The 20,192-nt window shown below is 57.9% G+C and overlaps 2 protein-coding genes across 4 annotated transcripts; one reads left to right on the forward strand and one right to left on the reverse strand.

The window, feature by feature from the left end:
• The first annotated feature begins 2,274 nt into the window (after positions 1-2,274).
• On the forward strand, positions 2,275-14,925 carry VWA5B2 (von Willebrand factor A domain containing 5B2). 3 transcript variants are annotated; one of them, XM_081086359.1, is made up of 19 exons: positions 2,275-2,704; positions 2,781-2,951; positions 4,903-5,134; positions 5,304-5,461; positions 5,961-6,092; positions 6,328-6,452; positions 6,851-7,006; positions 7,399-7,509; positions 7,588-7,796; positions 7,879-7,990; positions 8,476-8,661; positions 9,760-9,931; positions 10,020-10,333; positions 10,820-11,009; positions 11,109-11,462; positions 13,371-13,508; positions 13,605-13,685; positions 13,765-14,009; positions 14,096-14,925. In XM_081086359.1, exons 1-19 carry the CDS (start codon positions 2,566-2,568, stop codon positions 14,642-14,644), a joined length of 3,774 nt encoding a protein of 1,257 aa, XP_080942485.1. In that variant the 5' UTR covers positions 2,275-2,565; the 3' UTR covers positions 14,645-14,925. The 3 variants fall into 3 exon arrangements, with proteins under 3 accessions (XP_080942485.1, XP_080942486.1, XP_080942487.1); XM_081086360.1 differs by having other exon boundaries at positions 4,903-5,122; XM_081086361.1 differs by lacking the exon at positions 2,275-2,704 and having other exon boundaries at positions 4,903-5,179.
• Positions 14,926-14,969: 44 nt separating this feature from the next.
• ALG3 (ALG3 alpha-1,3- mannosyltransferase) lies at positions 14,970-19,865 on the reverse strand. The gene is made up of 9 exons (XM_081086388.1): positions 19,646-19,865; positions 18,114-18,213; positions 17,859-18,006; positions 17,591-17,751; positions 16,959-17,079; positions 16,353-16,558; positions 16,117-16,194; positions 15,348-15,491; positions 14,970-15,240 (listed from the first exon to the last, which is right to left on the reverse strand). The coding sequence occupies exons 1-9, from the start codon at positions 19,839-19,841 to the stop codon at positions 15,078-15,080; spliced, it is 1,317 nt and encodes a 438-aa protein (XP_080942514.1). The 5' UTR covers positions 19,842-19,865; the 3' UTR covers positions 14,970-15,077.
• Positions 19,866-20,192: the final 327 nt, after the last annotated feature.

Here is a 20,192-nt window from a genome sequence, read left to right on the forward strand (position 1 = left end):
GGACCTCTTTGGCCATTTCTGTGTGTTTGGGGCTCCCTAATGACTGCTCCCTGCAGCTTCAGGTTTGGCCCAAGGGCCACATATAACGTGTGGTTCATTTGCAGAAGGGGCAAAGCACAAAACCCCCTTGGGCTCCTGGAGGACTTCCCTGGACTGGTGCTGTCTGGAGACCTGGAGCACCTGGATGGCCTCTCCGCCCACTCACCAGCTACTGTCTCTCCCTAAACCTGTAAGAGGGAAGCTCACTCAGCATGAGGCTGAAAGCAGGTTCAGCAAAGAAAGGAGGACAGGTGTCAGTGGAACCAGGGCTCAGGTGGTGTGGAAAGAATGGGTAGAATGCAGCTGGAGCTCGCTGTGGGCTGCGTCACTGTGATGGTGGCTGTTTTCCGTGTCATCCTCGTGCATTTCCACCCATGAAGTTCCCTGGGGAGAGGCCAAGGGAAGGCCACCATGCTAAGTGGTTTGAGCAAGGGAAAGGGTGTGGTTAAGGGCTCCAGCGCTCAAGGAGACAGGGGCTCCCCCTGGGCAGAATGGTGGGGGTGGTGACTGGATAAACTGGGGAGGGATGAGACCTGTCTGGCTTGAAAGCCCACTCCCCACCTGCTGCCCCCTACTCTCAGCTCTCCTCAAGTTCTCTTTGCAGAATCTGAGTGTGGCCTCTGCAAGAAAGCTTCCAGGGTGACTCTAACACAGTCGCCTCCCCAGGACTCACAGACTCTCTGTCAGGGACTGGGGAGAGCTTTTGCAGCACAACACTTTCAAGTCGCAGGACAAGTCTGCCAATTATCAAGGAACCTGTTTACAAACAGAAATGTTTTTGCCTGTTGCAGTGATGGGGTGGGGGGTCATTGTTGCTGGGGGTGGGTGTAGTCTGCTATCACTAGAAGGTTCTGCAGGCTGGAAGGCCTCACTCCCAAGGTGGTGGGTAACTGAAGCACAGGGAGTTAAGTCCTGAGGGTGTAGTCCTGCCCACTCTCCCCACCCCCGGAAAAAGTGGGGAGATGGTTCTGCAGTGGTGGGAAGGCTGATTGCTTGGGGGGGGGGGAGTCGCTGCGGTGATGAGGACCCCTGCTTGGAGTGAGTGGTCACTGAGGGGGTCAGACAAGCTGAGGATGCCTGCAGGGCAGGGGAAGGTTCTGCAGCGAGGAAGGAGCACTTTGAAAAGGAATGCGGTGGCTTGCTGGGGCTTGGGGTCCAAGGGTAGCAGGGAGCTGGGGTTCGCTGCAGTGAGGAGGGAGGGTGACTGCAGAGACGGAAAGCCGAGCTCGGGCTGGCGCGGGGCGGGGGCTGATACTGGGAAAGCTGTGGTCGCTGCAGTGTTGGGGGGCGGCAGGCTGAGCAGCTCGGGGGCATCTGCAGGCCGCCTCACTTCCTGAAGGACAGAAAGGGTGGGGCCTCGGGGGCCGGTCTCGCACGGATGGGGGGCTGTGCGGCGGCGGGGACGCGGTGCCTGCAGTGCGGTGCGGGTCTGGCTGGAACGGCCAGGGATGGCGCGGAGGCGGTACCGCACACAAAGAGGGAGGGGGTTGGAAGACGGGGAGCACCAGCCCCGCCGCAGCGGCAGGCGGGGCCGAGGCGGGCCAGGGGGCGGCCTTTCCGAACGGGGGCGGGACCAGCATCCTCGGGGCCGACGCCCCTGCGCGGACAGAGAGCAGCGGCTGCGGGAGTCCGGAGCGGGAGCCCCGCAGGTGCCCAGACCGAGTGCCCCCCGGGCGCAGAGGCGGCACCTCACCGCTGGTCCCGTCGCGGCGCCCAGAACTCCGCGGAGGACGCGGCGGTGAGGCCGGGGCTGCCCGCGGGGCGGGACGACCCCGAGAGCCGGCCCGCCGCATCCCAGCCAGCTCGGCCGGCTCCGGGTGGGGAGGGGCGCCCCGGACGGACTCCCCCCGCCCCTACACTTCTCCCGGCCTTGCCGCCGAAGGACCCCCTCCTTTCGCTTCCGACCTCGTTCTCCCCAACCCAGCCCCTACCCCACTCTGGCCGCAGTCTCTCTCCGCATCCAGGTCAGTTGAGGCGCCGGAGAGCGAAGTGGGGAAAGCCCTCCGGCTCCCCATCCCGCCTCGCCCCTGCTGTCCCAGGCTGGGCTGGGGGCACACAGCAGGATCCTGGCCCTTTAAACCCTTGCTCCCCACCCAGAGCATCTTCCCTCTCCCCACCCGCGCCACTTCCGACAGCTGGCAGCCGCGGGGAGCCCTGGGGGGCCGGCAGGTACGGGCGGCGGGGCGGCTGGGAGCGGGGGATGGAACAGCTGTGACACCCCCCTCCGCCCCTAGAGGAGCCGCTGGCGGGACTGCTCGGCGCCCCGAGCGCCGGTTAATCATTAACCCTCCGCGCCCCGGTTCCGCGCTGCCCGGAGCTGCGCTCGCCCGGCTTCCCAGGTAACGGGCGAGGGTGCGGGTCTCGCCCCCTGCCTCCGTCCGCCCTCCCCTCTGCACCCTCGGCCGCCCGAGCCCGGCAGCCGCACGGCCCCTGCAGGCCCCGCGCTCTTGCCCGAGTTAGGAAGCGGCGGGCTTTCCCGAGCGCGGTGGTTCCGCGCGCCCCTCACCGGGCGCCCTCCCAGGCACCATGCCCGGTCTGTACTGCCCCTCCAACTGGACGCCGCTGCCCCTCACCGACTCCTGGGTCCGGGCCTGCGCCAACGGCCCCTGCCTGAGCCTGCGGGCCCGGCTCACCTACCGCAACCCGCAGCCGCAACCGGTGGACGGTGAGGCCGGGAGGGGCGCGGGACGGTGGGGCGCGGGCGCCGCGCGAGATCCGACGCCGCCTGTGCCCCCACCCAGGCGTGTTCGTGTACCCGCTGGCCGAGGCCGAGGTGGTGTCGGGCTTTGAGGCGGAGGCGGCCGGACAGCGCGTCTCCTTCCAGCTGCAGAGCCGGCGTCGCTCGCAGGCGGCTTGCTGCCGCGCGCTGGGGCCCGCGCTGGGGGCCTCGACGCCCCGCCGCTGCGCGCAGGGTGAGTCCCGGGAACCCGGCCCCGCCCCCCAAACCCGCCGAACTGCCCCGCTCTGCGTCCGCCCCTCCCCACCCCCCCAGCCCTGATTTTTTTTTTAATTCATTGATTCATCCCTTTATCCAACAGCTGTGGTTTGGGCACCTGACGTGCGCCAGGTGCTGGGGGACTGTGACCCAGGCCTGACCCACGGTTTTCAGCCAGGGAGACAGACACAGCAGGCGTCACACATCTGTTTCCCCCGCCGGAGCAACAGCTCCTGAGCCTGGGGCAGGGTGGTGGTCATGTCCACGTCCCAGCATCTTGAACCGCAGAGGGGTTCAGTGAGCGCTGGGTGAGAGGGAAGCCCTCCCCTGTGTTAGGTTCCACGGCTTGCACTCCATTCTTTTCTTGACTTTGTGTACATTCCTTGGATTTCTGCGCATGGGATTTACCGTTGAGTGAAAAGAGGGACCGAATCCAGTGGTGCTGAGAGTTGGCATAAGCCCAGCAGGTAGTTAGAAGCCAGAGTGCGGAATGTTCCAGAAGGAAGTGGAGCCAGCATTTGACTGAAAGGAAGGAGGAGGCGGTGAGGTGGAGGAGAGGGGGGAGGCACCAGGCGAGGGCAGCGGCGTGAGCGAAGGTTTGGAATTAAGCTGTCCTGGGTGATGCAGTAAAACACCTGGTGTGTGCAGAGATTGATTGACACGTCGCAAAGCCCAGTCCCTGGTCGCGCCTTGTCCGAGTCCTGAGAGGTCTGAATGCGATTGTTGTTCTCCTTCTCCCTCTTATAGGTGATGAAAAATAACAGCAATGGTCTCTTACATGTTAGATGCTTTGCACATATTATTTCATTTATTCCTTGACCTTTGAGATATAGTTATTATGGCCCCCACATGGCGGAAACTCCAACAGAGTTAGAAGCCACAGAGCCGAGACTCACGCTGTGCTCTCTCCACACCATGTGGCAGCGGGCTTTCTTCCTTCTTTCCCTCCCATCTCCACCCCCCTTCATTTATTCAGCAAGCGATTCTCAAAAGAATGGATAAGTGATGATTGTGGGAACGTGAGGTGACGTAGGGCTGTAAAGGTAGTCTGGGGCCAGACCATGGAAGGCCTTGACTGTCACGGCACACTCCTGGCCATTTTTCCTGTAGCAACCGTGGTGACCCACGACACCCCACTCAGTCCCCAGATAGAACTGTGATCTAAGTAAAATGGTGTGCTTGATATGCAAATACAGCTTTATGTCCTTAGGCAGCTTCCAAGCAGATTACTGCTCCTGAACTCCTCTTGGGTAGAAAATCCTGGAGCCACTCCCAGTGGGCAGTCGGGAACTCCTTACTATTCATGAGCAAGGGGTTTGTGGGTCCCAGGCTACAGGAAGCGTCAGTCCACCAACATGGTCCTTTAGGAAGATGATGTCCAAGGGTTGAATAGACAGGGGCAGAGGTCCAGAGGGCATGGGTCCCCAGAATCTGGGCATGGTGTGAATATGCCCTGTCCTCCTCAGCTTCCGTTAGCAGTGTTGTCACTGCTCCCTTCCTGAGGACAGCCAGACCCTTTTACCATCCATCTACCTCTTTCTACTGTCCTTCGTCCCATGCCTCCATCCTGTATCACCAATGCACTAGCCCCGTGGTCCGCAAACCGCAGCTCACGAGCCACATGTGGCTCTTTGGCCCCTTGAGTGTGGCTCTTCCACAAAATACCATGTGCGGGAGCGCACATACAGTGCAATTGAAACTTCGTGGCCCATGCGCAGAAGTCGGTATTTTGTGGAAGAGCCGCACTCAAGGGGCCAAAGAGCCGCATGTGGCTCGCTAGCAGTGGTTTGCCGACCACTGCACTAGCCCATTGTCTCTCCAGTACCCCTTGCCCAGGCTCCCCTGACTCAGTGCCTGCACCCACCCCTACCTTCCCTCATCCTCTTCTGCTTCCAGCTTCCTCTGACCCCTTTTCTCACTCATCATAGGTCATCTTGTCTTGGATCTGGCCCAGGCCCGGTCCACACTGGTGCTGCCCACCGGCCTCATCACCCCGGCTGGCACCATGACAGTGACCCTGTGCAGCAGCCGGGAACTGCCCTCAAGGCCTGATGGGGTGCTGCATGTGGCTCTGCCCTCCGTGCTCACCCCACTGGCCCCGCCAGGTCCGCCGGGCCCCCCCAGACCTCCGGGGCTCTGTGACGACAGGTTGGGCCTATGGTGATTCTCTTCGTCCCTCCCTCGGCTTCTCTGGGTCTAGTGCGGGTGAGGGGGCTTTGGCAGGGTGCCCCTGGGCAATGGGCAGGGTGGAGACAGGCTGGGGCCAGTCAGCCAGAGGGGCTAGGGGCCTTGGTAGTGGCCAAGTGACCCTCCTCGTGCTCCCTTCCAGCCCTACCAGCTGCTTTGGGGTGGGCAGCCCTCAGGAGGAAGGTCTGGCCTGGGAAGAGCCAGCTGCCCCTCCGGACGTGTTCTTAGGCCCTGCCCGCTGCCCTGCCCCATACACCTTCTCCTTCGAGATGCTGGTGACTGGGCCATGCCTGCTGGCAGGTGGGTGCCCCTCTCAGCATAGCTGACTGGGAAATAATTCAAGGCTCAGGGATGGGAGGAACACAGAACAAAAAGGAGAGAGGGACCTAAGACGTAGGAACCTCGTCTCACAGTGCGAGCATCCTCTGGACACTACTATACAAGCCCTCCCCTCGGTTTGTCAGTGTCATTTATTTACCTACCACCCCACTCACCCGTGGGAAGAGAGAGGCTGACTGTGAGGCCAGTACAAGAAGTGGGGGAGGGTGCTAAATCAGCAGTTGGGTTGACCAGCCAGGAACAGAGCTGGGACTCTGCCTCCCAAACCACGAAACCATGCAACCCCCCTCTTGTCCATTGGAGCCTATGGCTAGGTTCTGAGAGCTGAGCTTAATCAGTTGTGATTCTTGGGCCCTCCTTTCCCCCCCAGCCCCCATGGTCTGGGAAGGTGGTGTTTATGCTCTTAGCGCTGACTTGGGGTGGAGCGATCATCACCCCTCCCTGCCTCTATGTCCCTCAGGCCTAGAGAGCCCCTCTCATGTTCTACGGGCAGATGCCCCACCTCATGCCAGCTCTGCAGCCACCATCTGTGTCACACTGGCAGAAGGCCACCGCTGTGACCGGGCCCTGGAGATCCTGCTGCACCCCAGTGGTGAGGCAATGGGGCACACAGTGGGCCGGCCCTGACCAACTCCGGGGCCACCTCAGTAGCATTTTTCAAGCATAGATTTCTGGTCCCCTAGCCAGAGGGGCCAAGTCATCTGTAAGGGTGGGCCTGGTGGTGTAGGGAGGCTGGACCTACAGGGTCCTCCCTGGACAGCAGAACTGGGCAGTTAGGGTCCAGAAACAGGGATTCCCCTGACAGAGCTGTGTCCCCTCCTCCCCAGAGCCCCACCAGCCGCACCTGATGCTGGAGGCCGGCAGCCTGAGTTCAGCAGAATATGAGGCCCGAGTGAGGGCCCGCCGGGATTTCCAGAGGCTACAGCGAAGACACAGTGACGGGGACCGGCAGGTATAGCTGCCGGGGGGCCCGCCTTGGTCCCTGGCCTGGCTGCTGGGTGCCTTTGTGCATGAGGAACAGGCGAGCAGACTCATGCTGGGATGAGTAGGGGGCTCTGCTCACAGTAAGAACTCTCAGTCCCGCCACCACCATCCCAAAGGGCTGGTGAGTATTGTCTCCGGAGGGCCCATACAAGCCTCCCTGGACTGTGTCTCAGAGAACGGGGGCTCAATCTGCCGTAGGCAGAGGACGGCCACCTGCCTCTGCCCTGGCCTTTATTCACGTGACCACAAAAAGGCGACTCATTGGGTGGATTAGACAGAAAAAGGCCCGAGGGCTGAGTCCCGCTGCCAGTCCAGGTGGGAGTAGCACTAAGCCGGGCCCGGGGTGACTCTGGCTCCCATCTTCAGGTGTGGTTCCTGCAGCGACGCTTCCACAAGGATATCCTGCTGAACCCTGTGCTGATGCTGAGCTTCTGCCCGGACCTGAGCTCCACGCCTGGACACCTGGGCACAGCTACACGGGAGCTCCTCTTCCTGCTGGATGGCAGCACTGTAGCACACAAGGCCTGTGGGGGGCACGCGGGGCAGGCCTGGGGGCAGTAGGTCTGGCACACACACACACACACACACACACATACACATGCACGCACACATACACACACTCAGAGGTGTCTCTCCCAGATCCCAAGAGCCTATCTCATACATAAAGTTGGGTTGTCACCTAATCTCAAAGCCAAGTGTCGTACACACCTGCAGAGTCACAGACACAAATGTCTCCCTAACACTTTCCATTCTCACAGTCTTTCTCACACAGTCTCTCACACACAGGGCCTCTCCCAGATCCTCATCCAGGCCCTCATTTTATACACAACCTGCAGAGGCGGGTCATCTGTGTCCCTTTCTCTCCACCAGTGCCCAGGGGCCTGCCTCACACCGTCCTCTCTGCCCCTCCCCAGGATGCCCTTGTCTTGGCCGTGAAGTCACTCCCGTCCCAGACTCTCATCAACCTGGCTACGTTTGGCACGGCAGTGCAGCCCCTCTTCCCCGAGAGCAGGCTTTGCAGTGATGTGAGTGTGGTCCAGGAATTTGGGGGCCTAGTGGAGGTGCTCAGCTCAGCGCACCCAGCCTGTGCCTTCTCTCTGCAGGACACTGTGAAGCTCATCTGTGAGAGTGTTGAGACCCTGCAGGCTGCGGGAGGTCCCCCAGATGTGCTGGCTGCGCTGGATTGGGCCATGAGGCAGCCCCAGCACAGGGCCCACCCTCGGCAGCTGTTCCTGCTCACTGCGGCCTCGCCCGTGGCCGCCACTACCCACCAAACCCTGGAGCTCATGAGGTGGCACAGGGGGGCAGCCAGGTACGAGGTGGGCAGAGACAGGTGACTGAGATGAACGCCCTCCGAGGCTCTGAAGGTCACACTGCCTCCCTTCCTTCCTCAGGTGCTTCTCCTTTGGGCTCGGGCCTGCCTGCCACCAGCTGCTCCAGGGTCTGTCTGCCCTCAGCAGGGGCCGGGCCTACTTCCTGAGGCCTGGGGAGAGGCTGCAGCCCCTGGTGAGCTTGAGCCTGGGCCCTGTTCCCTACTCCCCAAGTCCTTCTCCCAAGTGACACTGAGGCTGAAGCAGAACCCAGTCCCGTTGTGGGGTCTCCTGGCTTCTCCCCCACTTCAATCCCTATTCTCCCTTGAGATGCCAATCAGGGGAGGAGCTACGGGTGTTGCTGTGGGATGCTTCAGGGGGCGAAAGGTGAGGGGAGCACAGCTTCTGACCACCCCCCAAATATTCTCAGTTGTGTCCTGGCACTGAGTCATAGCCTCAATAAGCCTTTTCTCGTTCACATGGTAGAGCTCAGGCCAAGAGACAGACCAAGCCCTGAGGCCTGAGCTCTCAGTCCCCTTGCTTGTTCCTGCCCCCATTCCTTCCCCTGACCCCAGCCTGACCCTGCTCCCCTCAACCAGAGACCAGGCAGATGGGAAGGGCAGCCTTCCTGCTCTGTCAGCTGAGTGGCACCTCTCTCTCCCCCGTGGCCGCCCCTCACAGCTGGTGCGGGCTCTGCGCAAGGCACTGGAGCCAGCTTTGAGCGACGTCTCTGTGGACTGGTTTGTGCCAGACTCGGTGGAGGCCCTGCTGACTCCCCGGGAGATCCCAGCACTCTACCCCGGGGACCAGCTGCTCGGTTACTGCTCACTCTTCAGGGTGGATGGCTTCCGGCCTCACCCCCCTGGGGTAGGCCTGGGCTGGGGTGCGGGCAGTGGGCCTGGGATGGCTGAAGCCCTTGCATCTCTTCCAAACCCTTCCTCCATTTCCCGTGCCTCTCTGCCAACTCTCCTACCACCTCCAGGCCTCCTCAGAGACCACACTGGGCCCTCCAAGGTGACTGCCACCTGCCTCCTCTTGAGTCTTCCACTGGGTTGTCCTGTAAAGTGTAGCCCTGGGCTTTTACCACAGGTCACTAAGCCACACAGACACAGAGAACAGCTCCAGCATTTGCTGTGAGGTTTTTGTCAAAATTTGCTCACTCCTTCCCTCAGTGCCCTCCAGAAGGCACCATCCGATTATTTCCTGTAACATTCAGGGACAGGCGCAGCACAGTCTAGACCAGTGGTTCTCAACCTTGGCTGCACATTAGAATCACCTGGGAATCTTTTTTTTTTTAAATCCTGATTTCTGGGCCTCGTCCTCCGGAAATTCTGTTTCTTTGTTATGGGGTGAGGCCACAACATTAGTAACAAAGAAACAGAATTTCCGGAGGATGAGGCCCAGAAATCAGGATTTTAAAAAGATTCCCAGGTGATTCTAATGTGCAGCCAAGGTTGAGAACCACTGGTCTAGATGAAATCTCAGATCCCAACTCTGCCAGGTACTAGCCATTTGATTTTGGGCAAGTCACTTCACCTCTCTGAAGACCATTTCCTCAAACGGGTTTTTTCTTTTCATAGGATTGTTGTAATTCGAGGTCATAATACTAGTATACACGCTCTTGGTAGAATACTTGACACATCGGAGTTAGAGATGTGGTAGTTATTTTTATTATGAAAAGCTTTCTCTCTTTAGAAGAACTAAGCATGCTTCTCCCTTTTTGATAATGGACTGTTTGCCTTTTTGCCTGGTTGCCAGGAAGCTCAGGGCCAGACCTGAAGCTCAGCCATAGAAGCTCTATTAACCCCGTGGTTAGCATGGATGCTTCCTCTTCCTGAGTACTGGGCTTTCATTTCTGGTTTATTAACTTCATTGCCTCTTGCCGTTAGCCATCTTAGATCCTGTTTGGAAAGAGGTAGCATAGAGCTACAATCTGGCTTTCCCCCAATGACTATTCCTCTCTAGGGCCAAGAGCCTGGCTGGCAGAGCTTGGGCGGCTCCATGTTCCCATCCCCAGAGGAGGTGCCTTCTGCCACCAGCGCTGGCACTGAGCCCACTGGCACCTCAGAGCCACTGGGAACAGGCACTGTGCCAGGAGAGCTGTCCAGTCCATGGGCTGCTGGAGACTCAGAGCAGAGTGAGTGCTGGGTGTATGTGTGTGGCTGTGCTGGAAGAATGGGCAAGGGGAGGGGCCAGGGCTGGGTCCATTCTCCTGCCTCCATTAGGTACTGATGCTCTGACAGACCCAGTCACGGACCCTGGACCGAACCCCTCTTCTGACACAGCCATATGGCGTCGCATCTTCCAGTCCTCGTACATCCGGGAGCAGTATGTGCTCACTCACTGCTCTGCCAGCCCAGAGCCAGGCCCAGGCTCCGCAGGCAGCAGCGAGTCCCCTGGCTCCCAGGGCCCTGGCTCCCCTGAGGGCAGTGTTCCCCTGGATCCCCCCTCACAGCAGGGCTGCCGCAGCCTGGCCTGGGGAGAGCCTGCGGGTTCCCGCTCCTGCCCCCTGCCTCCACCCCCACCGGCACCAGTCAAGGTGAGATTCAATCCACATCCATTTACCATACATCCAGCAACACTTCTTGGCCATCTGCTGTATGCCATACATGGTGCAGTGGTTACATTAAGTCTAGCTGAAGAGCTGGGCGGGTAAATCTATAATGATGCCATGCAACATACAGGGATGAGCACAGGGACATGGTGCTATGGGGACTTAGAGTTCAGGTGACTAACCCTGTCTCAGGGAGTCGGGAAAGCAAGAGCCTATCTGGAAAAATAAGTAGAAGTGAGCCAGACAAAGAGGGACACGGCCTGAACAAAAACAAAGACAAGTAACCTCCAGTGAGAAATAGTGTGTAGAGTGACATGACTGGGAGGGGACCGGGGGCCATGGGAGCCTGGCCTTTTTCATCACTGCCACTCAGGGTTTCAGACAAAGGGACATGTGGCCAGTTGTGTGTGTATGTACGATGGCCAGGAGCTCTGCATTCCTTGGCCAATGGATCCCCCTTGTCACATGCAGACTGGGGCCTTGAGTGCTGAGGTGCTGAACCGTCGACACAGAGCGGCTCTGGCTGGCCGAAGCCTCTCATCACCCCCCGGCCAGGCAAACCCAGTCCCTGGCCGTCCCCGGCACCCCTCTCTGGGTGCAGCACCGGATGGGCCAGGCCCTGAGTCGGGGCAGCAGCTGGGACAAGGCCTGGATGACTCAGGTAAAGGTTGGATGGCGAGTTGGATTCTGACACCAAGGAGGCCTTGGGAAGGTGGAGCCCAGGGCACCACACCGCCTGTCCCTGCCATTGTCTCCTCAGGAAACCTGCTCTCCCCAGCGCCCATGGACTGGGACATGTTGATGGAACCACCCTTCTTGTTCACAGCTGTCCCCCCTGATGGGGAATCCGCACCCCCAGCAGTGCCACTGCCTCCGCAGGCTCCACGCTGCCACGTGGTGATCCGGGCCCTGTGTGGGGAGCAGCCTATGTGCTGGGAGGTGGGTGTTGGGCTGGAGACACTCTGGGGGCCTGGGGACGATGGCTCCCTGCCTCCATCACCCCACGAGAGAGAAGGTGCTTGGGACCAAGCACTCCATCGGCTGACAGCAGCTTCTGTGGTCCGGGACAATGAGCAGCTGGCTCTCCGAGGGGCTGAGACCATGACTGACTGGGGTGAGTTGCTGGTGGGCCCAAGGGACCTGTGTGGGGCAGAGGGGCAGAGGTATGGGCCTGTTTGGTCACTCTCTATACCCCACTTTGCACATAAACAGTTTGAGATGGCTCATCCACATTGACGAGGGGAAAAATTAAGCAGGGCAATGGGATAAAAAGGGTAACAGGAAGGAGAGAATGAGGTTTTATTAAAGACGAGAGGCCTGGTGCATGAAACTCATGCACTGGGGAAGTGGGGGGTGGGTCCCTCAGTCCAGCCTGCGCCCTCTCGCAGACTGGGAGCCCTTGGGGGATGTCCGACTGCCGCAGAGGCAGGAGAGGCTCCCGCCACCGCCTCTGCGCTCGCCAGCCATGAGCCCAGCTTCTGGCTGAGTGGTGCTTCCCCTGTGGGAGCACACTGACCACCAGGGGCAGCTCCTGCATTGAGCATCTGCCCCCTGGTAGTCAGTGTGCATCATAGCGACTGGTCGTTTTGCTGTTTGGTTGATTTGCATATTAGCCTTTTATGCCTGTGGGATTGAGCCAAAACCAGCTCTCTGACGTCCCCCAAGGGGTCCCAGATTGCGAGAGGGCACAGGCCAGGCTGAGGGACCCCACTGGTGCACGATCAGGGCTGGGGAGGGGCATGGGAGGCTGCCAGCCAGGGAGGGACCACGGGAGGACTCCAGGGCATGTCCGGCCTGTCTTGCTCAGGCCTGATTGGCTGGACCCCAGCAGCAAGCCAACCTACGGGTCAGAGCATCTGGCCCCTGGTGGTCAGTGCACATCATAGTGAGTAGTTGAGCGGCCTTAGCATATCATTAGCATATTATGCTTTGATTGGTTGAATGGATGACTGGACACTTAGCATATTAGGCTTTTATTATATAGGATGCACACCATAAGGTTATGTGCCTTTGCAAGTATGCGACCCAAAATTGGCAAGCTTCTTGGCAGCCAATAGAGGGAAATGAGATCTTGTAAGGATTTCTAGGGCCCATAACATAAAAACAAATGTCACTCAGGAAGACTGTTAAAACCAAATAAAGTTAAAATTTCAGTTCCTCAGTTACACTAGCTACATTTCAAGTGCTTAATGGGTACACATAACTAGTGGCTACCATATTGAATCACATAAATATAGAACATTTCCTTCCTCACAGGAAGTTCTATTGGACAGTGCTGAAATGAGCGGATGGAAAAGGCGCTGGTCCATGCTTCCTGAGTGGTGTCCAGAATGTTGAATTTCTGGGTGGCCAAGAGGCCTAGCCCTGCTATGGATTAAGGCAGTGGTTCTCAACCTGTCGGTTGCGACCCCTTTGGCGGTCGAACAACCCTTTCACAGGAGTCGCCTAAGACCATCCTGCATATCAGATATTTACATTACAATTCATAACAGTAGCAACATTACAGTTATGAAGTAGCAATGAAAATAATTTTATGGTTGGGTCACAACATGAGGAACTGTATTTAAAGGGCCAGAAGGCCCTAGCCGGTTTGGCTCAGTGGATAGAGTGTCAGCCTGTGGACTGAAGGGTCCCAGGTTTGATTCCGGTTGGGGGCGTGTGCCTTGGTTGCAGGCACATCCCCAGTGGGGAGTGTGCAGGAGGCAGCTGACCGGTGTTTCTCTCTCATTGATGTTTCTAACTCTCTATCCCTCCTCCTTCCTCTCTGTAAAAAATCAATATATTTTTTTAAAAAATAAAGGGCCAGAAGGTTGAGAACCACTGGATTAAGGGTTCAGCTTCACCACTTCTTACCACAGTTGGAGAGTTCAAGCTGGTCCTGATCCTGAGAAACTCTACTCTGTTCAAAAGTGCACAGAGAAGCTATGGGAACACTGACGTTTTTTTCTGTGAAGCCCTAAGTAGAGGGTGGATGGTGGGAGTGCACCCCTCCTGGTCAGCAAACTGCTCCTTGGTTTCACAGGCCACGCCCGGAGGTCCTGGCTCCGCGCCCTTCAGACAAGCAAGGTCAGCTCGGCCCCTTCCTGCTTCACCTGCCCTGTAGCTGTGGACGCTACCACTAGGGAGGTACTGCCCTCAGTGCTGCAGGTGCGGAGCTCAGGTAGCGTCCCTCCCAAGTGACCGCTCAGGTGCTGGCCCTCACCTCACTGGCCACACGCCCAGACAAACCTCAGCCCCGTCTTCTGTGCCCCTGCAGAGCCAGTAGAGCCCCCAGGCACCCCTCCCGCCTCTCAGGGCCACCGAGATGCAGCTCTGCCCACAGCTGTCCACTGTAAAGGTAACACTCAACTCTGGGCAAACGGCAGGGAGCGCCTGAGCTTAGGGGTCACCACTGGCACTGACTGGCTCCATTGCAGGCCTTCAGGGAGGCTCTCTGGCAAGTGGCTCACATCCAGACCAGAAGGACAACCCCAAGTCTGCTGTGGAGGACCCTGCAGCCCCTGCCCGAGGGCCTCATACCGTGTCCCCTCGGCCGCCTCTGAAGCTCAGCCTGGGCCATCGGAAGTCCAGAGGCCCCGACAGCCGTAGACTCTGCAGCCCCCACACAGGCCAGGCCGGCGACGGCAACAGTGAAGGCAGCAACCATGACTACTTGCCCTTGGTGAGGACTCGGGAGGTGGAGGGTGGTGTTGCCAGGGCCAGGGCACTGTCTCAGCTCACTCCTCCCCCCACCTCCTCTCTCCTCAGGTGCGACTGCAGGAGGCACCTGGCTCCTTCCGCCTGGACGCACCCTTCTGCACTGCGGTGCACATCCCACAGGAGCGCCTGTGCCGGGCCTCACCCTTCGCCGTGCACCGTGCCAGCCTTAGCCCCACCTCAGCTTCGTCTCCCTGGGCACTTCTTGGCCCTGGTGTCAGCCAGGGAGACAGTGCCACGGCCTCCTGCAGCCCGACCCCCAGCTCAGGCTCCGAGGGTCCAGGCCAGGTGGACAGCGGGCAGGGTTCAGACACTGAGGCCTCAGAGGCGGCAGACGGGCCGGGTGGTGCCGACCTGCGGGGCCGGACCTGGGCCACAGCAGTGGCACTTGCGTGGCTGGAGCACCGCTGTGCCGCTGCCTTCGGCGAGTGGGAACTGGCAGCGGCTAAGGCGGACTGTTGGCTGCGGGCACAGCACTTGCCCGATGGCCTTGACTTGGCCGCGCTCAAGGCTGCAGCCCGGGGTCTTTTCCTGCTGCTGCGTCACTGGGACCAGAACCTGCAGCTACACCTGCTGTGTTACAGCCCGGCGAACATGTGAAGGCTGCCCACTGCTGGGGTGGCGTCCCCCAACAGAGTCAAGTCACTGCCACCCGGGCCGGCTTCTCGGTGCCGGTGCCGGGAAGGAGTAGGTTGGTGACAGCCTGCCCCCCACTGCTTCTCATCCCCTTCCAAAACCCTTTATCTCCCAAAGTGCCTGCCTGTGCTCTCTCTGACTCCTGCCCCCTGCTCCTTCCCCTCTGAGCTCTGTACAGTGCGGTAAAAGAGGAGAGAGCCACAGCCCCCCAATCCTATGCAATAAAGTGCCTCTTAATGCCACCTGAACGAGTTCTTTATCTGCCGCATGCATACTCCTCACTAGCTGGTCTAGGCACCTCCATGCAGGCTGCACAGAAGTGGACTTGGTAAGGTTTATTGGGAAGGGCACAGAGTCCATCCACGTCCAGCGTCCTGAGAAGGGGGCAGAGGTGGTCTCAGTGGGCTTTCTTGCTGTGCTGGATGCTCTTGGGGAAGGGCTGGGGGCCCAGCCAGAGCTGCAGCAGGATGACAGCATGGCACACGTGCAGAGCAGCAGAGCTGCAGGACGTGGATGGGTATGTGTTCCAGGAGAGCTCGATGAGCCCCAGCACCAGCAACCTGGAGATGAGAAATAAGCTCCAGGGTTTGTCCAGTTTCTAGGCCCCAGCCCCTCCATGGTCCCTAACCCTAACCCTTACCCCCCCTCAGGTTGTCCCAGCCGGTACCTGAGCAGGTGTGTGAGCCAGCGTGCAGGCGTGGCCCACAGGAGGTAGGGCAGTGTGTGGAAATACCAGACGTAGAACTGGTAGTGGAGAGAACGGCTGAAGCAGATGCCAATGAAGTTGGAGGTGAAGAGGGTGGAAACGATCTGTATGCAGTGGTCAAGGCCAAGGGCAGGAGCAGAGGGGACAGGGGCTGGGGGTGGGGTCAGGCAGGGAGGTTCCAAAGCAGAGGGGTAACAATTTTGGGGTCAGATCGCCCCCTGGCTCTACCATTCCCAGATGTGTACCTTTGGACAAGTTTCTTAACCTCTGGACATGCTCCTCAATCTAAGGTGGACAGTGATACCGAGGGCCATAAAAGCCGAGTGAGTCCATCCTTCCTAGCTGGGTGACCTTGGTAAGTTATTTAACCTCTCAAAGCCTGAATGTTGTCCTCTGTATGTGAGGATAATAAATACACCTTCCTGTATCAGGGTCTCCTGTGAGCTTTAAATGTTAGAATGTACATAAACCTCTGAGCACAGCACCAGGCAGAGGGTGCGCACTCATAATGATAACTCAATGATATTTAAAATTATGAATAAATATGCTTAATACGTAAATGCTCAGCACAGTGTTTGGTACAGAGCAGGAGCTCTAAGAATAAGCCCTGTAGCTATTACTGGTGCCTCCTTTTCCCTCCCCAGGTCACCAGCCATCCAGGGCCACCTGACCAGGGACCCTGTCTGCACCTGGAGAGGGCAAGACTTACCTTCCCATGACTTAAAGGATATGATTGGCTGTGAGGGGCTGGGGTGGAACCTTCCTTTTGGAGGGATCCTTCAGCAGCGACAGGATACTTTCCCCTGTCCTGGGGAAAAGCCATTCAGACATTTACCAAGCTCTCATCATGGGCCACGCTCTAAAATTCACCACCATGAGCTCAACATCTCCCCTCAGCAGCCCCTAAGGCCCAGGCCCTTCACTCCTTCCCCTACATCTGCCCTTGGCACTGCTCCCCTTTCTCACCTGTGCCACCTGCAGAGAACAAAGAGCAAGAGCAGGGTGAGGTGGGTGGCCAACAGAGCCAGGTGGAAGGCGCGATGCAGGAAGAGGGTCTCGGGGAGGAAGCGCCAGTTCACTGTCCAGCGGAAGAGAAACTGGCGGCCCAGGTCGAAGGAGCGGGACAGGTACCCGACGGGGTTCTCCAGCAGGAAGGGCAGCCCCAGCACCACCTGAGATGGATGTGACGTCAGCAGAGCTGCCCAGGCTCACCCCAGCCTCATACTTGTCAGGAGAGTGGGAATCGGGTGTAGGTCTCAGAGGTTCCTTAATTCCCGAGGATTCCTCCCCCACCTCCACCCCCAACCCCTCCCCTGTCAGAGCCTGGGTCCAAAGAAGCTGAGGAGGCAGGTAACGACAGCGCTTTAAGTCATAAATGGGCAGAGCTAGAAAGGCCCTAAGAGACCATCTAGTTCAACAACCTTATATTACAGGGAAAAAACCCCAAAACAACCAAACAAAAAAACACAAAGCCCAGAGAGGTAGTGGCTACCCAGTCCAGAATCAACTCCAAAACCCTTGCCCCTTGGCTGTGAGGAAGTCTCAAGGAGGGAAGGAGTGAGGCAGGAGTACCTGTAGGACAGCACAGATGCCCAGCTTGGGGAGGGCCCCACGGAGGCCAAATTGTGTGAGGAGAAGGAATAGCAATCCAGGGGCGAAGAGGAGCACGTTCATCTTCACAGAGACTGCCAGGCTAGGGTGCGTAGAAGAGATAAGGATGGAAATCAGCTCGAGGGCTATGCACCCGCACCACCATCATCACAGCAACTCCTCCCCTGCACCACCAAGTTCCAGGATAGCTTGGTGTGCAGGGCAGCAGAGCTGCAGGACGTGGATGGGTATGTGTTCCAGGAGAGCTCGATGAGCCCCAGCCCCAGCAACCTGGAGATAGGGCCCACACTCAGAACTGCGGGAGGGAGGGTAAGGTAGCCTGGGAGGAAGCTGGGGGTAGGGAATAGATACCTAGTCTCTAAGCCCAGACTGAGCAAACAAATATATACTGAACAGTAAGAATATTAATGACCAACTCCAATACAACTCTGTGTATTATGGGTTGGACGGGAGACTTTCTACAGATCCTGGACTCACCTGGTGGGGCCTAACTCACCCACATTGTCTGGCCACTCCCTTGCTGCAGAAATTTGGGGAAAAAGTGATAGAAATACAAAAAGTAAGAAAGGGGACCAGAAGGGAGGGATGCTGACCTGAAACAGCAGCAGCCCCAGCCCCAGCGCTGGGCCAGCAGAAGGTTGACACTGAGGAAAAGCAGCGCCATGGCCACTGGGTCGTTGAAGAGCCGCAACACAAAGATGGAATGGACACGGTAGGAGGCGCAGCACATGAAGAAAAAGACGAAGGGCGGTACCTACGCGGTGGGCGCAGTGGGAAGAAGGTCAGCTCACCCACCCTGAGCCATCACCAAGCCTCAGCCCTCCCAGGGTGGAGACCCAGGTCCCGGTACTGTGGACTCACCTTGCAGGTCTGGTGGTAGATCAAAAAGACAAGCAGCAAGGTGGCCAGGTAGAGCACAGCAAAGATATGCTGGGCCATGCGGATGTCAGTGCCATGGCCAGTGACATAGTATAGCCCCATAAAGATGTACACAAAGCCGGCTGGGTATCTGAAAGATGGGAGGGAACAAGAATCTGGGTCAAGATACCCCGCCTTGTACCCTGGCGTCCAGTCAGCCCCCCTCACATTCTTGCTGAACCTGCTATCCGCACTCACACAAGAGGTCCGGTGTCGCCCTGCAGTTGGGTATAGTCGTAGGTGCCGTTGATGACGCCCTCTACCTCAGCCATGTAGGCCTTCCAGTCAATCTCTGTATCTGGAAAAGGAAAGGAAGGTGTGGTTACTTCCAGGTCCAAAACTTGTCTGCCCCTAACACCGCCAACCCATCGAAGCACACAATTCCAGGTCACCCTTAGGGCTTCTATCACAACCCCTTACCTAACTGCCTACTTGACATTCTTTGGGTGAACCCAGGCATCTCAAACTCAACATGTTTATAATTGAACTCATAAGCTTCTACTCTAAATCCGCTCCCCTTCCTGAGTTCCATGAATGGCACCATCAACCTCCCTGTTGCCCAAGTCACAAAACTGAAACTTCCTTCTCTCTCATTTCCAACCCCTAGTTACTATGTCCTGTCTATTCTTCATTCTACATATCTTTACTGTCTCATCCTTCGCTACTATGATATAGCAACATTTGGGCCTACCATAATTTCTAGCCTCAATGATGCAACAGCTTCCTTATTAGGCTTCCAGCTTCCACTTTCCCCTCACCACAATGTATTTGCCACCCTGCAATCAGGAGCTCTTCCTATAATAGAAACACATCATATTTCTCTGCTTAAAATCCTTCAGTGATTCCCTACGGCTGTTAAGATACAGACCAAACTCTGTTACTGCCATTTTAGAAGAGGAACCTATGAATTATTGAGCTCAAGGTGAGCAAGCTAGGAAGAGCAGAGCTGAAACTGGAATTTATAGGATCCTAGATTCTTAACCACTAAGTATGCTACTATCTCCTTAACACAGCTTACTGACTCCTTTATAATCTGGTCTCAACTTCTGCAATCTCATTTCAGTACTGGCCTCACTTGAGTTCTACGTTCCAGCTCTAAAAAGCCTCCAGGCCCAGCAGGCGCGGCTCAGTGTAGAGCATCACCTACGAACCAGGAGGTCGCGGTGGGATTCCCGGTGGGGGCACATGCCCGGGTTGTGGGCTCGATCCCCAGTGTGGGATGTGCAGGAGGCAGCAGATCAATGACTCTCTCTCATCATTGATATTTCTATCTCCCTCTCTTTTCCTCTCTGAAATCAATTTAAAAATATAATAAAAATTAAAAATAAACAAACCCCAGAATTGAACAGATGAGACCCAGCTGGAGAAGTGACATGTCCAAAGCCACAGCGACAAGCAGCAGCAGCAGGACATGAACACAGACCCAGGTCTTTGCCGTCCAGCTGCTTTGCTTTCTTAGCCTGCCGGGCTGCACCTTCAGGGCAGAGGACCAATCTCTAGGGTCGCCCCTTTCGTCATGGGGGCGGTGGGTGGATTAAGATCGGGTTTGGTTTTCTGTGGAGCAGGCTTGGAACTTGGGTAAAAGATATGGGTCTGCAATTGGTGACTAAGTGGGCCTGGGGTCGGGTCTGAGCTCCGAATCTGAGTCCGGGTTTGAGTAGGGCATTCGGGTCCACCTCCCTCCCGACTTTTCCGCGCCCCTCCTCTCCCCTCCCCCGCGGCGCACTCACATGCCACCCTGTGAATGACCCAGAAGGTGATGCCCACCTCCGCCAGGCAGAGGCAGGCAGCCACCAGCAGCGTGTAACGCGGCTCCAGCAGCAGTAGACGCCGCTCTTGCCAGGCGCGCCGCAACCATTGTCCGCAGAGTCCCGCCAACCGCGGTGGGGGTCCCGCCCGGGCGCGTTTCCGCACGCCCGCGGCCATCTTGTCGGTGCACCGTTCATGTGGGCCCGCCACCCTGGAAACCGGACCCTTTGGCACTTAGGTTCCGCTCTGCGAGCCAGTGTCCTAACCGAGTTGCCAGAGTCCTCATTTCCTAAATGTACTTCTACATAGGTCTCTCCTGATGGACTGCACGCTCCCTACGAGCAGGAATGGTCTTACTCTTCCGTATATACTTACCCCTGGGTACCCAGGAGCTAAGATGGATCGAACATTTGCCCAGAAAAACAACCCCCTCCCCCCTCCCCCCCATCCCTCCCGGCCCAGCATAACACTTCGCCGGTGTTGATAATATCTGTGTTCATGCCTGTGTCCACGCCCCTCCCGCCACCC

The sequence above is a fragment of the Myotis nattereri genome, assembly GCF_964212035.1.
Source record: "Myotis nattereri genome assembly, chromosome: 3".
In the NCBI taxonomy this organism is placed as follows: Eukaryota; Metazoa; Chordata; class Mammalia; order Chiroptera; family Vespertilionidae; genus Myotis; species Myotis nattereri.

Bases quoted from the DNA above. Each gene is read 5' to 3' on its own strand.
- VWA5B2 (XM_081086359.1), top strand. From the start codon at position 2,566: ATGCCCGGTCTGTACTGCCCCTCCAACTGGACGCCGCTGCCCCTCACC. The intron at 5,462-5,960 runs GTGGGTGCCCCT...TATGTCCCTCAG, and splicing joins TGGGCCATGCCTGCTGGCAG to GCCTAGAGAGCCCCTCTCAT. The intron at 9,932-10,019 runs GTGAGTGCTGGG...TGCCTCCATTAG, and splicing joins TGCTGGAGACTCAGAGCAGA to GTACTGATGCTCTGACAGAC.
- ALG3 (XM_081086388.1), bottom strand. From the start codon at position 19,841: ATGGCCGCGGGCGTGCGGAAACGCGCCCGGGCGGGACCCCCACCGCGG. The intron at 16,559-16,958 runs GTACTCCTGCCT...CATCCATCTCAG, and splicing joins GCATCTGTGCTGTCCTACAG to GTGGTGCTGGGGCTGCCCTT. The intron at 15,492-16,116 runs TATCCTTTAAGT...CCACTGCATACA, and splicing joins CAGCCCCTCACAGCCAATCA to GATCGTTTCCACCCTCTTCA.